The sequence below is a fragment of the Aythya marila genome, assembly GCF_965140915.1.
Source record: "Aythya marila genome assembly, chromosome: 5".
NCBI lineage: Eukaryota > Metazoa > Chordata > Aves > Anseriformes > Anatidae > Aythya > Aythya marila.
The window spans coordinates 3861883-3878080 of NC_139046.1; the positions used below are offsets into that span (position 1 = coordinate 3861883).

At 54.2% G+C, this 16198-nt stretch overlaps 1 protein-coding gene across 5 annotated transcripts in view; it reads left to right on the forward strand.

The window, feature by feature from the left end:
- Nucleotides 1–8319, forward strand: part of SAMD4A (sterile alpha motif domain containing 4A) — a 75591-nt gene extending 67272 nt beyond the window's left edge. For 2 of the 5 annotated variants that reach the window (XM_082760629.1, XM_082760631.1), the window contains 4 exons: nucleotides 1141–1342; nucleotides 1761–1887; nucleotides 2795–2878; nucleotides 4822–8319. In XM_082760629.1, the coding sequence (XP_082616755.1) occupies nucleotides 1141–1342; nucleotides 1761–1887; nucleotides 2795–2878; nucleotides 4822–4850 (442 nt within the window). In that variant the 3' untranslated portion in view covers nucleotides 4851–8319. Of the gene's footprint in view, nucleotides 1–1140; nucleotides 1343–1760; nucleotides 1888–2794; nucleotides 4252–4821 lie in introns of those variants that run through there. The other 3 variants (XR_014317521.1, XM_082760630.1, XM_082760628.1) reach the window with 3 other exon arrangements.
- Nucleotides 8320–16198: the final 7879 nt, after the last annotated feature.

Sequence of the window (16198 nt, forward strand, 5' to 3'; positions counted from 1 at the left end):
AGCCCTGAAATGGCAAAAAGATTGGGAGCCCACACGAGGCGCGGGGGCCGCGGTCAGACGGCGCGGTGCTACGGACACCCCTGCGCTCACATCCGCGCCGAGTTTCGGGGGATCCTAGAAAGCGGCCGGGTTATTTCAAGAATGGATATTTTTAGCCCGGTTTTAACAATAACGTCAGCCTTTTGTTTCGTTCTGCTGAGCGTATTTAATTGCAAGCTTGTGCAAGTTCTCCCTTCTCAAAAAAAAAAAAAAAATAATAATAATTCTGGGGAGAACCGACTGTGTTGGGACATCCAGGGACACCACAGCAACGAAAGCAGAACTGGAGTTTTCCCCAGCAGAATGAAATGAAGCGTTTTGGAATGGGAAATCCTAAAAATTTCAGTGTTCACAGGAGGCACAGGAGCAGAACAGACAAGAACAGAGGTTTTCACAGACCCATTTGGTCCGGCCCCTGGCACAAGGTGGAGGTGCCAGCCCCAAATGCTCACAGTCCCTTTGGCAGAGCCGCCGGGGGGATGCTCTTGAGCTGCTCTTGGGTTCCCTCGCTGCCTCCGGGTGCTGGTGGGTTGCACTTTGAGTTTCTTCTGAGCCTCCTGCTCCTGGGACGCCTCGAGACCACGCGGCCGATTCTGCCTTTCTCACGGCGCTCGTGGACTGAATGGCAAGAGCGTTTTTTTGGCCGAGGTTTAAAGAAACTCAGCCGTGCTTCCGCCCAGCAGCTTGATCCAGTTTTGGGATCCCAGCCCGCCCGTGGCTTCTGAGCACGGTCGGAAACCCGCTGCGTGGCTTCCCGAGGCTTATCCGGTTGTTTTTGTCTCGTTCCTCTCCTTGCTTTTAAATGCACAAAACCACCCCGGGGAGGGATGCTGGCACATCCGACCCCGTGGGGGCTCAGGCAGTTTCGTGTCCCGAGCTCGGGGTCTGCCCAAATGAGGTCTGAGCTCAGCTCCGGGCCGTTTTGCTCTTCGCACCAGCAAAATAACCCTAAAAAAAAAATGAATGTTAACCTGGGAAGTGCGGGAGGGGGGCTCCCACAGGAGGGAGGATGCTGCGGGACCGCTCTGCGGGCTGGGGTCCGCAGCGGGACCTCCTGACAACCCCCCCACCACCTCACCCCGATTTTTTTTCTCTCCGCAGCCGAGGCTTTGGCCAGTCCAACTCCTTGCCGACCGCCGGATCCGCCGGGGCAGGGCTGGGCAGGCGAAACCCCCGCCAGTTCCAGATCCCCTCCCGCAACCTCCCCACCGCCCGCCTGGGGCTGCTGGGGCCCAGCGGGCTGCTGGGCACCCCCCAGCGCAGCCCCGCCGCCAGCCCCGCCATCCTCAAGCAAGGCAGGCAGGTTGGTCACAGCTCGATACGTTTTCTTGGCTTTTCCTCCTCAAATTTGCCCGGATTCCCTGTTTTTAAGCCCAAGGCGCGTGTGCAGGGTGCGGGGTTACCTGCGGGCGCTCCCCTCCCTGCAGAGGGGCAGGGAAAAGGGAGGTGGGGTGGGGATGGAGGGGGGCACACGGCCACTTGGAGGGGGAAAATGAGCCCACGGGGGTTCTGCTTTTGTGTAGGGGTGTGTGAAACTCATTAATAAACTCAATTAATAAACACAGGGCTGCAGGGTGAAGGGGTCAGACCCATGGGGATGGTGGAGCCGATGTCCCTATGGACACTGTCGAACATCTCACGCCTTTTTACATCTCATGGACATCACCGTACACCTCGTGCTGTTTCACAGCTCACGCCGTCCCGTTGTTTTTCCCCCGCAGAACCTCTGGTTTGCCAACCCCGGGGGCAGCAACAGCATGCCCAGCCGCAGCCACAGCTCGGTGCAGAGGACGCGCTCGCTGCCGGTGCACACCTCCCCGCAGACCATGCTGATGTTCCAGCAGCCAGGTAGGAAGCAAACCTTCGCCTTTTTGTTATCCACACCTCGAAAGGAACGAGCGTCCGTGGCGTGGAAGCAGCCACCGGGGTGCCCTTGGGCAGAGCACGGGGTGGAGCGAAGCAGGGACAGAGCCTGACCCTATAAAGGGTCCTTCCCATGGGGATGCGCATCCCCTTTTTACTTCATCATCCTCCAAGCGTGGTTTTTATTACTGATGCCCTTCCCGTGGCAGCTCATCGTGAGGGACAGGGCAGTGTGGTGTTTGAACCGCCTCATTTTGGCAGTAGAAATCCTGTATGGCCAAAGCAGTGCCTGCTCTCGGCTGTAGGTCAAACCCCAGGACAAGGGCACGCTTCTGCGGGCACCAGGGGCGGATCAATGGGCTCTGGGCACCGCGGTGGATCCTTGCTGGGGTCCTGCAAGCCCCCGGGGCTGGCTGGGGTTGGGGACTGAGAGCGGCCTCACACGTGTGTGCTATTTAAAGCCTGCACCGGGGCGAGTTTGACCCTGAAATACTTCCTGGGATGGGGCTGCGGATCGGTTACAGTGGGGTATTTAGGGAAAGGAAGGAGCGGCGCCTTTTGGCCACCGATGGGAAAGCCAAGGGGCTCGGCAGCAGCCCCCCACCCCTCATGTCCATCCGTCTGCTGTTGCAATCCCAAATTACACCTCCTTGCATGCAAATATGGGGCGAAAATGATGATTTTGGCAAACTTCCCTTGCCTGAGGTTATTGCATCAGAAAGTGAAGTGCCAAATCCAATAACAACGGCCTTGGGGTGCGGGTGGGTCTTGCCTGGAGCTGGAGAAACCCACCCAAAAGGGCATTTCCCACCCCGTAAGTGCTCTTTGGGGCACGGGGCAGGGTCCCCAGCGCATCCCCTGACCGGGATCTCCTGTTCCCTGTCTCCTGCAGAGTTCCAGGTGCCGGTGACTGAACCTGACATCAACAACAGGCTGGAGTCCCTGTGCCTGAGCATGACGGAGCACGCGCTCAGCGGTGAGCACTCCCTCCTCCTCGGGCTCTTCCAGCACGTCCAAGCGGCCTCGACCGAGCCCCCCGGGAGCTGCCCCGCGCCCCCCAAGGGCTGGGACAGGCTGTGGCTCTGAGGGACGGGCCGGGACGGACGCTGCTCCCGCGTCGGGGCAGAGGGGTAAAACCGAAGGCAGGGCTCACGGCCAGCACTAGCACAGCCCGTGCTTCGTAGCCACTAATTAGCTTGCTAACCGTAATTAGTGGTAGCTCACTAGTCTGCTGGTAGTTAGCGGCAACGCCACCCGGTTCACAGGCTTTGGAGCATTTTACCCCTCTGCCAGCCCCGGCCCCGCTTTGTTGGGGGATGTGGGAACCCCGAGGCACCCCGGGGCTGGAGCTGTCCCGTTGTGGGTGCAGCGCCAGCGATGCTGGCAGCCCGGGATGTCCGTGGGGACGAGGTGTGGGGAGGGAGGAGGGGGCCAGGCTGCAGCAGGGGCAGGGAAGGTGGGCGAGGAGAGCCCCGGGGAGGCACCGCACGCGCCCCTGACCGATGCAGCGGACCTGCCAGCGCGGATAGCACGGGAGCCCCCAGCCCAGCCTGCAAAAATGGGACGAGCTCAGCAGCCCGCGGCGCCCAGACCCTCCCGAATTCCCAGCTCGTGCCCTGAAAGTCGCGGACGGACGGACTTTGGAGGACGGGAGCCCGCGGGGAGGACGGGTGCCCCCGGCGCGGCTCCCTGCAGCGATGGCACGGCCCGTCCCGGGGAGAGAGACAGAGAGAGAGAGACGTGGGAGCGAGGACTGTACGAGGCAGCAGGGTGCTGGCAGCACCCCTGGCCGTGAAAACAAGGACACTGCTGTCACCCGAAGCGTTCCTCCGGCGTGTGCCCAGGCGAGGCTTAACTGTGTTGTTCCTCCGCAGGGTACTGCTCCTCCGAGTTATTTTTTTTCCCCAGATCGCATACCCCAAGCCTCTCCGAAGCGGTCGTGCTATAAATAGCTCTGCGAAAAAAAAAAAATAATAATAATAATATTAATAATAAACCTTTGGGGGAAAAAAAAAAAAAAAAGAGTAACAAACCTGTTTGTTTTCAAGTCTGAAATTCCGCCCGGCCGAGCTGAAGGAGAGGCGGCGGTGGTGCTCGGGGCGGTGTGACAAAACCCGCTGTGTCCTGTCCCCGTGTGCCCCCCCCCGAGCATATCCCAGCCCCTTCTGCACTGTGCAGGGTGGCGGAGGAGAGGGCAGCACCGCAGTGCGCCCCGGGGGTTTGGGATGGGGTCTTTGGGGGGTGCCGAGGAGCTCTTGGGCTCTGCCCCGGCTCCTGCAGGGGAGCAGCTGGTGCTGTGGGAGCCGGCCCAGAGGGCTGGGAATGGGGTCGGGGTGTGCTTTGTGCCCCAGTAAAAGCTCCCGGTGCGCCGGGGAGGAGGGGAGGGAGGTGCTCGCAGCAGGGTCGTTTGTGCAGTTTTGGGGTGGGTCGCGCACCCCTCACTGCTGGGCTCTGGGCTGCGGCCGGAGGCGGCCCTGCTGGGACGGGGATTGGGGGCTGGGGGCAGCCAGAAGTGACCTGTGGGGTTTTTGTGTGTCCATCCCTGCAGCACAGGCGTTGCCGGGCTGGATTAGCTGGGATGGGGACAAGGCAGCACCCCGGGGCCAGCTCCAGCCCTGTCCCCATGCAGTTGGGACAGTTTGGGGGTCCCAAACTCGCACCCACATCACCGCAAGCCCAAGCTGCCCAAACCCCCTCTGCTCCTGAACAAAATGACCTGGGGACAGGGCAGGAACAACCAGGGGTGGGACAGGGACCGGGGAGGGCAGCACCAGCACCCCAAAACCCTCCCACACCCCACTGCGAGGATGGAAGGAGGGGAATAACCCCGCTACCATCTCACTGCAGGGCATCTCTGGGGGGGGGAGTGTAGCACTGTGAGCCCCCAGGACCCTTCTAATTTTCCCTTCCTGCTTGCAGATGGTGTCGACCGGACCTCCACGATCTAGAGGACGGCGCGGCGGCGGCGCTGGCCGGGAGAACAACTGCTGCGGGTCCAGCGGCGAGGTCCGGGCGCGCGCGGGAGCCTCAGCGACAGCTTGCATCCTTTTCTCTCTTTCTCTCCTCTCTCTCTTTCTCTCTCTCTCTCTCTCTCCTGTTTTAATTTTGTGAATGTGTAGATTGTCCTTGTGAACATATCACTAGACTTGGAATTTGTGTTGTCATTTATTACATCCATGCTAGGGAGGGGGGAAACGGCAAAAAAAAAAATAAATGGCGATGATGGAGAAAAAAAAACAAAAAAAAGCATGGGGAGGGTGGGGGGGACGCGGCAGGAAGGTGCTGACAGTGAGGTTTCACCAGCGCACCGTGGGCAGACCCTGTTTCTGAACCAGGCAACGAATCTGTAGCACCTGCGGGTGCCCAAAGCCCTTTGGGGAGGATTTGCAAGGGCTGGGGTTGGTGGGGACCCCGCGGGTGCTGCCACCTGCCCGGTCCCTGGCCTTGTCCCACCGGTGCCGTTTGCAAAAACGCCCCATGGCATCGCCAGCTCGCGTTTTGCTGAGTTCTCAGGGGCTGGACCAGCAGCCGAAAAAAAAAGGGCGAGCAAATTCAAAAATAAAACAACAAAAAAAAAAATAATTAAAAAAAAAAAAAAAAAAAACACGATCCAACAAACCTTCCTTTCAGTTTTGCAAAAGAGCACCCGAAATGGCGACCTGCCTGTTGCTTACGCGGCGGCGGTGTCGAAGGAAGGGCGCGCGCTCCCCTCCCGCTGCTGCTGGGGGGGGGGGGTCGTGTCCGTCTGCCCGTCTGCCCGTCTGTCCGTCTGTCCGGCCGCCCTCGTGGTGGCCGGCGAGGCCAAGGGCCCGGGGATGTCGGCGAGGGGGCGATGCTGTGTGCGGTGAGTGTCCGTTTCTCTGTCTTGTGGGTAGCGGGAAGGTGCTGCATCCTGGCTTTACACATCTGCCCAGCCTGCCCGAATCGCCCCTAAATCCCATCAAAACCCCGTTAAAAAGGGGCTTTTCCAGCCCTGGGATGGCCGGGGGGGTCCTGGCCGCCAGGTGAGGGGTGGTTTGGGAGCGAGCACACGTTTATCGTGCACAAATAACCGAGTGAGAGCGCAGCGAGCACCAAAAGGCCGCCCCGGTTTGGGCACAAAACCAGGCAGGGGATGTGGGTCACGGTGGCTCATGCCCCCCTCCTCTAAGAGCCTTGGCGGAGGAAATTAATAACAATTAAAGAAATCTCGACTGCTCAAGGCAGGAGGGTGGTCTCCTGCGGGTTGGTTTTGCTGTAAGCCCGGGCTGAGCTAAGTGGAGGCTGCGAGCGGGGTCACGGCGGCGCTGCCAGAAGGGGCTCGGCCAAAAACCTCTGCTGGGAGCGGGGTTTCGGGGCCAAGCCCTCGGCAGGGGCATTGCCAAAGCGGGCTGAGGGCTGGAGAGGGCTGCTGGCAGATCTGGAAACCCATTTTTGATGCAGCATTTTGAAGTAGATTTATATATATATGAGAAAAAAAAAAAGTGCCAAATGTTTTATGTTTGCTATTTCTTGGTTTCCTGTTTACCGGAAGGCTTGAGGTGATGTTTACCGGGGGGAGGAGAGTGGAGGAGGAAAACCAGAGCCCAGGAGGGGCTGGGAAGTGTTGCGAGGAGCCTGAAAAACGAGCGGGGCAGGGGAGGGGGCGCGGCGAGGCTGGGGGGCACCCAGCACCCGCGGCCAGCGCGAGCACCGCGGCGCCAGGCTTTGGAAAGGAAGACCCGAAGCTGAGATTCTATTTATTCCTTTGCTGAATATAGAAACAGAGGTTATCTGATTGTTAGAGAGATTATTTTGGATATATTACTTGTGAACTTGCTATGGCTGGTAACCATGATAATGTCTGTTATTAACAACCACCAAATAATTCGTTGTTTTTTTTTCTTTTTTTGTTGTTTTTTTCTTTTTTTTTGTTGTTTTTCCTTTTTTTTTTTTTTTTAAGCTTATTTTCCATTGACAGTGTATAGGTTAATAACTACTTAGTTGCGTTTGCTGTTCCTTGTTTTTAAGTAAAAAAAAAAAAGAAAAAACAAAAAAAAAAAGTGGCTTCAGTTACATTTTGGAAGTCCTTCCTGGCTCTGTGGGAGGCCTGTGCTGAGTGCAGGTAACAGAGCTCTGTTTAAAAAAAAAAAAAAAAGAAACACGCAAATAAAATCCTAAGATTAAAAAAAAATAATAATAAAATTATTTATAAAAAAATAAAACTGAAAAAAAAAAAAAAAACAGTTGCATGAATGAGGCTGTGAAGTCAAATATTTAGTAATAAAGCGGCAGTGCCTTTCTTTTTTGTATTCACCCGTTCACCCCACGTGCAACTGTTCCCTGCGGCTCCCGGCCCGCCGGCGCTCACCAAATTTTTGGTCTCGCCCCACGTCGGGCGCGCGGCCCCGGCGGCTCCCACCGGCTCCTGGTGCTGATGCCCGCGGCCCCAAACCCGGCACCCCAATCCGGGATGGCCCCGCGGGGCCGCGACGCTGAGGAAAAGCCCTTTTCTTTTGAGGTGTCGCCGTCCTTCCCCGAAAGGACGAGGCCTTCGCCGAGCCAGGAGCGCGGGCGCTTGATGCGAGCCGGCACCTTTGGGTGCTCGGCTCGTGACACAAATCGCTGGGGGGGGTTTGCCACGGGCCAGGGTTGGGTCAGCACGTAGCGCGAGGATTTCTGTTGTCACCTTTCTCCATGTCGGGGCGCGGGGATGCGCCCCTCCCGGGTTGGCTTTCTGGATGTGCCTGATGGAAAGTAGGTCCTGCAGACGTATAATTTGCACACAGCTCCGATAGAACACTAAAGTTGATTTTATACAAGTCATCAGAGTTTGCAAAGTGAGTTTTATTTTTTGTATTCCTTTATCTTTACTTAAAGGTGAATGTGTATTCCTCTGGGAGGAATAGGAAGAAAAAAAAAAAAAAAAAAAAGAAAAAAAATAGACACAAAAAACAGGAATGTTAATAATGTTAAACAGAAAACTTCCTCCCTTATTAATATATAACCCTTATGTATTTATGCATATTGTAAGCTTACTTTAAAGAGCTTTGAACTCTCTTCTGTTGCATGCCGTTTCCGGGCAGACTTTTATTGTACATGCATGCATTTAGTCCTGTTTTTTCTGTACAAAGTTAGTGCACAAAGAAATATTTTTGCCTAGTTAATGTTGCCAAGCAATGCATATTTTTTAAATTTTGTCATATATGGAAATAGCATGTTTGTTACATGTAAAAGCTTCCTGATATAAAGAAATACTAATGTTTGGAGATGCTGGTCTTTGCAAGTGTACAGTTTTCAAATGTTGTTACCAGTGAAACACCCTTGTGATTTAAACTTGCTCCAATGTATTTATTACTCATTTCCTCCCATGTAACTAGGAATCATGGCTATATTTCATATCAACGTTATATTGAAAGTGAAGGGAGATGATTAATACAAGGTTTTGTAACACTGGGGTGTGTCGCCTCTTTATTTACTCTCTTTTTGGCAGGTCGGCAGATGGTCGCTTAAAAAAAATAATAATAAAAAACACAAAATAAATGGCCAGCCTGGTGGGGTAAAGGATGGGAGGAAAGGAGTAGCTCAGCTCTGCGGGGCGGTTGTTTTAGCTTTATATAAATCCCATGGTAGGAGTTTGCTGCTTACAAATCCCCGGCATTCCCCACGCAGCCTCTTATCTGTCCCCTTGGGCTGCCCACGCGCTGGCAGCTGTGCTGATACCAGATTTCTTTGGAAATCGGCAGGAATTGGGGCTCCAGGAATTGGGGTATCAGCAGAATTTCCCCTTGCATGTGGGGGAAGTGGTTTGTCAGTGAGCCCCAGCATTTGGGTCATGCTGTAAGGCTGGGCTGAATCGCTGTGAGGACCACGACTTCAGGTTTTCCCATATTTTCTCAGCTTTTGTGGGGTCTTTAAGGGCTGGCATGTTCCCAACAGCTCCTCTCTGGGCAGAACCAACTTTTGTTTTAGCACTAAACCTATTGCTGGGCCCTGAGAGGCAGAGCTTAGCATGTGGTATGAGCACATCATCGTCCCACCCAGCCCCAGCTGGGCGCAGTGGCAGTACGAGTAGGATGCTTGGGACCTCAGCTGATGGGGTTTGGGACATCTCCAGGGGTGGCATTCTCACAACCTTGCTGTGCAGCTTGTTCTGGGCTTAGACCACCCTTACAGTAAAAAAGAAGCATTTTCTGGCATGTAAATGGAATTTCCTGGACTTCAGCTTGTGCCCATTTCCTCCTGTGTCTCTGAGAAGAGCCTGGCTCTGCCTTTTTTACCCCCATCAGGTGCTTACAGACATCAGTAGGAACCTCCTGAGCCTCCACTTCTCCAGGCTCTCAGCCCCAGCTCCTCCGGCCTCTTCCCATAAGGACAACTGCCCTGAGCCCTAAATCAGCCTCATGGCCCATCAGTGCTCCTGTCTCTCCTGCACTGGGGAGCCTAGGACAACAGCTGAGTTGGTCACTAAAGCCAAAATAAAACACCCGCCCTTGCCCCTCGATCACTGGGCCCGTTGCCTCGTCATTAAAGGCCGGCCAGGCCTGATGTCCCTCTGTGAGCCCCCGCTGACTGCTCCCATCACCTCCATGTCCTTCAGGTGTCGAAATTGTGCCCAGGATTAGCTCCTCCAGCACCTTCAAGCTCCCCAGTGCCCCTTCCATAAAGGAAGGAGTAACATTTGCTCTGTTCCAGGCCTCAGAAACCTCTCTGATCACCGTGACCTTCCCGAGATTACCAAGAGCGGCCTCCCTGTGGCTCCTGTAGCACCCATGGGTGCCTCCCCTCAGGTCCCAGGGACTCGTACATACCCACATCCCTCCCCAGACCCAAATCCACGTGAATTTTGGCTACCCAAGCCTCATCCCTGGATGTTTATACACTGTCCCTGTCCCCTGCAAGCAGGAGGTGCAGCGCAGCATCTCCCCTCAGCTCCTTGACCACCTGCAGCAGGAGGACGCTGTAGGTGCTCTCCAGAGACCTCCAGGATGGCTGGCGCCCTGTCACAGCGTCCCTTCAAGGGACTAACATCCTTCATGAGGAAAAGACCTGCAAATATGGGTTTATTCAGGTTGTGTGAGCGCCTCATCTGCTTCTCCCTGGAAGAAACTCCCAGCAAAACCCTGCTGAGCCCGACCAGGAGGCCGAGCCCCCAGCAGCATCTCCTCAGGCTCCTTCCATTTAAAGATGCTCCTGGGCAGTGCCTCACAGAGGATCCCACCCGAATTACCCTGTCTGGGAGAGCAGCACACAGGGATCGGCACCCTCCGACCACACAGCGCCTCGCCCTCGCCGGGCGGCTAAGAAAAGCCTCACCTAAAACCCAGCGAAATGCTCTTTCCTTCCACAAACAGTTTGACTTTCCACGTACGTGCGTCTGCAGTCTGGGTTTCAAAGCACGTGTTTGTTGCGCTAATATTGAATGAAAAGGGAAAGGAAAAAAAATAATAATAAAAAAAAAAGGGTGGAAAATTGGAGCTAGACGGGCTGAAAGGGCTCCAAGGGAAGTCTGCAGCAGCCGTGCGGTTAGGGAAAGTCGCAGGGCCTGCTGACGGGCTAACTGGAAACAGGCTTAAAAAAGGAAAGGCTGGGGAAGAAACGTTTCCATGCTGTCAGGAGATGTTGATGCAGAGCCATCCCAGCTTTACCAGCCTGGGCTCGGCGATTACGACACGTTTGAGCCCCTTCCAGCCAGCGAGCCAGGGCAGTCGGGCTCACGCAGGCTGTGGTTTCGCAGCCTTCTCCCATCCCAGCCCCTCAGAGCTGGTGGGGCAGCCCCAGGCTGTGAGGTGTCCCCGGCACGTCTCACAGCAGTGTGCTGTCACCTGTGTGGGACACACACCCCCCTTGTTCTTATAACAGGGGCTTTTCTGAGCCTGCCTGAGAGGCTGGAGGAGATGCAGCCTGCTCCCGGCGTGTCCTGACCTCAGGCTCCCCGTGCAGGTGCAAAGTGCTCCCATTTACCACCCAGGGGAACAATCACTGGTGGTGGGCAGGGATTTCCCAATATAGAAAAGTTTAATCTGGGTGGAGAGGAAATAATTAATTCCCCAAGGTGTCTGGCTGGGGGATAACGAGGGGCTGCCTTCAAGCGAGGAGCCCGCTCCCCAGACTCACCAGATCCCTGCCCTCTCTGGCAGCATGGGGCTCGCAGCCAGGGACGTGAGGGTTTTGCAAGCTCATCGTGGCCTCTGTCACCCCCTCGTGATGGGACAGCAATGCCAAACCTCACTGGGGATGAAGCACCCGAACTGGGGGCTGCGGGGAGCCAGTTGCAGCTTTGTGCAGCCCAGCCCCATCCAGCTGTGGTGGCGGAGACGTTTGGCAGTGCCTTCACCGCCGGGCTCAGCAGTGTCCCCGAGCTATTTTTATTTGCCTGCCTGCCAGCCGAGGGCTCTGCAAATAGCTCTGTAACGTAAGGCTGGCACTGGCACCCTCAGGCTCTGGATCTGCCCTTGGATCCCCACACACACCCTGCATTTTGGGGTCCTGGCATGGGCTGGAGCCCCAGCGCAGCCTCCCGGCAGCTGCAGGACCCCGGCACCCCACAGCACGTGGCTTGCGGGACTGCCAGGGGAAGGTTTATTTAGGGCTTGATGCTAAAAACCAGTGCCTGACACAACCAGGGCTCTGCCATGCGTTACTTCAGGTGTGTTGAGGTGCTCTGCCCCCTCCCTGACTCCCCACTTTCTCTTTGAAGCCCCTATAGTCCCCCATTCCCCCCCCAGCTTTCAGCCAAAATCAAAATCTCCGGCTGTAAGGACCATAGTGAGAGCCCACCACGTGCACATGGATGCCATAAATCCATACAGGTTCAATCTCTACAGCTATAGATCCCCCCATTGGCAGTGCCTGCAGCCTTACAAAGGCCACTCCTCCGCGCATCCCAGCAAGGCACCTGGTGGTGAGGGCTCACACAGGTATATCCTGGACCTACGCTGTCTAATTTGGGGGTGAGCAGTCCTCTCCCTGCAGTGAGCCGTGGGAGATGCCCCCGGCTCTGTCCCTGCTTAGGAAGGAGCCAAAAGCCAGGCGCAGGCAGAGCAGGGCCTGAAGCTGCACCCGTGGGCAGCGCTTACAGGGTGGGTGCCTGCAGGAGCAAAGCAGCATTTCCCTTCTTTCCTCTAAAAAAACCTCCTGCTGCTCTATCCCGTTTGGAGGACAACTTGTCCAGCTCAGACAGATATCCCACTTTTGTACAGAGAACAGATTTTTTGTCCAGTTTTAATGAGATAAAAGATCATCCTGGCAACGTAACCCCTGCTTTTTATGAAGCCACTGCCACTTCCAGCCCTGCGCAGGGGCTCCCTATGCAGCATCACCCCGCGGTGGGGTGGGTGTCCCCATCCCTGTCCCCCTGCTTGGCTTCAGGCAAGCTCGAGGCCTCGCAGCCATCCCCAAAAAGTGCTTCCAGCCCCGTGCAAGCTCTCACTCCTCTCCTACGAGAGCTCCAGGCCGGGCTCAGCAGAGGGAGCCACAGACTGTGCGTGCCCGGCTGCGGCCGGGGTGCTGCCACCCAGCCAGGTCCTCCTGCCCTGTTGCTCCTCGGGTGTAAATGAGCATGGCAGGAGCATCGCCGAGCCGAAGAACAGGATCTTTACAACCTGCTATTGCTCCCACTGTTGCTGCTTTCCTACAAAACCCTTTCCTGTCTGAGTTTCTTTTTTCCTCCATCCTCATTTTTCTCATATGGTAGCAGTCGCTGCGCCCCCAGTTCACCCCCCCAGTGACAAGCACTGGGGACAATGGGAGCAGGAGGGTCCCAGCCAGGTGTGCAGGGACCTCAGGTGTGCACAGCCCCTGGCTGACACCCCCACGGAGCTCGGATTCAGGTCCCCGTGTGAAGGGTTGACACAGGGCTAAGGCTGTGACCCTGCATAACCTGAAAAGTAGAGATGCTGCAGGCCCTAAAATCATCCCATGGGTAAATCACAACAGTGACACCAACAGGGCAGGTGTTTGAGGCAAATTTTTTGTCTCCTGGTACTTAGCGTACCCACAGACCCCAAAACTGGTGATTTTTATGGCTAGAGCAGGAGGAGCGTGCTATGGCTGAGCTCTGCCTCCCGCAGCAGGTAAAAGCCACAGGCCCTTTGTACCACTGGTTTTAATGTAAAGATAACACCCCAGGACCTTAGTCCCTGGCTGAAAGGGTTTTGGACATGCGTGGGTGATGGGGAGGAGGGTGGGAAGAGCCTCTGGGCAACCTCAGGTGCCTCCCTGGTGCAGAGGGGACAAAGGCAGACAGCCCTGCTGCTCCTTTACTCATGAAGCCCCGCAGGAATCGCTGCCTCGCTGGCATTAGGACACCCCAGGGAAAAGAAGCAAGACTCTAATTTGTCTTAGCACTTTTAAAATAATTTAATAAATCGGCCTGTGGAGCTGGAGGACCCATAGAGCAGGGTTTTAACTTTTGCTTTCCTGTTGCAACTGGAGCAGCGGCGCAGAGAGGTGAGGCAGTGGGCACGCTCTGCCTCCCCTGCAACCCTCCACCACCAAGCACACAGTAAAAGCTGTTAAAAAAAATAATCCTTGCTATGCTATCCTTTGGGTTATTTCAGCCAAATTTGGTTTGAATACCACGCACAATGATTTATTTGATGTCCCTCTTCCCAGCCCAGACCCAGGCTTATTAAAAAGGGCTTTAATCTTTTATACCCTCTTGATTACCAAACCATGACTGCAACTTTAAATACAACTGGAAGGCAAGCTTCTCATAAAGGTTATTTCTGAGAGTTCAGCAGAAGGGCTTAGCTAAAGCTCAAAGGGCAGAGCTGACTGCGGAGTCTTTCCCAACACCGATAACTCGATAGAGACAGCGGGGGCAGAAACCAGAGGCCAGGTAATGAGCAATTTGAGCTCATTAAGCAACCACGAGGCTGCTGGAAGGTTGCGATGGCTACATCAAGCCTCCAGGATTATCAGGGCCCTCAACTGCAGCCACTCAATCACTAGGAAGAGAGATTTTTGGCTAGGAAGAGCATCTTCTGGCTCCACATCTCCCATCCACAGGCAGCAGCAAGCTTGGTCACCAGCAGCTGCTGGTTGCACACAAGAGGATGCTTTGAGGAAGAAACATTTGGACTTGTAGATTTTCTACTTTCTCTTACAAAGCACAGTTGGCTTGAGGCATGAAGGCAGCATGAGGCCCAGCCCCATGCAGTGCTGGGCATGAGCTGCACTGGAGCCCAGAAGATGCATCTCGCCAGGAGGCAGGGATATGTAAGGACACCCTGACATGACAAGGAGCTCTTAGCTCTTTGCTGGAGGGGCTGATTGCCTCCTGGAGGAGAAAAGTTACCTGAACCACAGCAAAAACCTGCACCTGAAAGCAAAAGGCAAAGTGAGAGGACCCAGGAGCCAGGACAGTGAATCCCTGAGGAGTCACAGCTGTGTCACGTGCAGAAGAGATGAATGAAGACACTGGAAAGAAAATCAAGGTGAAAGAGCAGACACAAAGGAGCTGCTTGTATGGGTGGCAATCAAAAAGTACCTGAGAAGCAACCATTTCCTGAAGGTTAGCACTAAAGGTTATCAGGAAATAAATGCAGCCTGTGCTAAAAGAGATGGGATCTCCTGGGGTGTGGTGGTTTAGGGACAGGAGTTTGTCATTCTCCTAACAGAGCTTGGGTCTTTTACAGTTTTGGGTCTTAGCCGTCTCATCCACTCTCACCAGGTTTTTTGAGCTGTAAACACTTCCAAGCTGAGTATTTTTTCACCTCAAACAGATTTTTCACATGATTACAAAACCAGGGAGGTTCCTTTCAAATCCCACACCTAAAAAAAAAAAAAAAAAAAAAAAAAAAAGAGGAGGCAGGGAATAGAAGACTTTTTGCAGAAGTGCCTGCTTTGGCAGAAAGGCCGTTTCCCACCGTATTTCCCATCATAATCACCAGCTTTAACATACAGCCGTGAGAAAAGCAGAAGCAGCTCAGCTTTACAACAAAGACAATTCAGAAAAGCGCTCCGAGGCTTCCCAGGAGAGCCATGTCCAAACAGAACAGCCCATTTAGAAAACACACACGAGACCGGAGGGGGCTTCCATTCATTATTCCTTGTCCGTTTGTGACTGCCACGAAGCTCACCCACACAGTGTGCTGTGCCCAGCACATTCCCCATCCCTGCCTGCAGCCCCAAAACTTCTCTGGCTGCCTTTTCCCCAGCCTGGCTGGTTTCATCTTGTCCCTTGACACAGATCCCTAGGTAAGAGATGAGCAAAGTGACTGCTAACTCTTACACAGCCACTTCATTTCTTCTGCCTCTCGTTTTCTCATCCAGGCTGCAGACGAGCCCAAGAAGTGTTCCCCTCTGGAGGTAGCCAGCTTTTAGGACACGTTCACATGTCGGTGCAGCCACAGCTCCAACTGCAGCAGACACCATCTCACCCCTTGAAACTGCCTGGCAATGTAAAAGAGCAGGAGTTAAGCTTGAAGAGACCTCAGAAGGACACTTGGGAGCAACCCCTACTTCCCCCCTTTCCTTGCTCCAAGATATTTGCTGCTTCCTATGACACTGAAGATGAGAACAAGAAAAGTTGCACCAATCTTGATGGAGATTTTTTTTGGTGCCCTGCCAACAAGCAGGCACAAGTGATTTTTCAGAAGAGCAAACCGAGCATCTCATCACAGGGCTGGAGCACGTGCAAGCCCAAAAATCTCCCCCACCCACTTCCTCACACGATGCCATCACCTTTCAGAGCCACCAAGGACGCTACCACTCCAAAGGATAATACTGTGCTTTAATGTTTTAGAGACAACAAACGTGATACAGGAGTAGGCTGTACGTACTATACATATATACACACTAGTTGTAGTTAAAGCTCATGTGTTTGACCAATATTAACGTTCCCAAAAAAATGCACCAAGTCTTACAACAAATATGTGAACAAAATCCAAGGCCACGAGTAGAGAGGTATGTTTTAAGGACTACAGGTCACGTGGAAATAAAAAAACCAGCGGTGGTGCAATATGAACTTTATCCTGAATAGAGATAAGTGGTTAAAACACAAACTTTTCACTACCTCAGGAGTAAGAACGTGGTTTACAGAGACTCAGTTTTCAAGCAACTAAAGCGAGCAGAGGGAAACAGATGTGTGCACCTCTTTGGTCCTCAAATTCACCTCCCAAATGTTGAGCTAAAAAGGAGCTTTACTCTGAAGTTCAGGCAAGAAGGACTTAAGGCTTTTCAGCTGAATATTTGAAACCAAGACTGAAAAGTGGCAATAACGGCTCTCAATCATTTAAGGAGAACTAAAACTGTAGAGTTAGTGTATTTTATAAGTGTGCAACACTTGTTCGTGCTAGCAGACAAGCTTCTGTAGCACCTAACCCAACAGAAT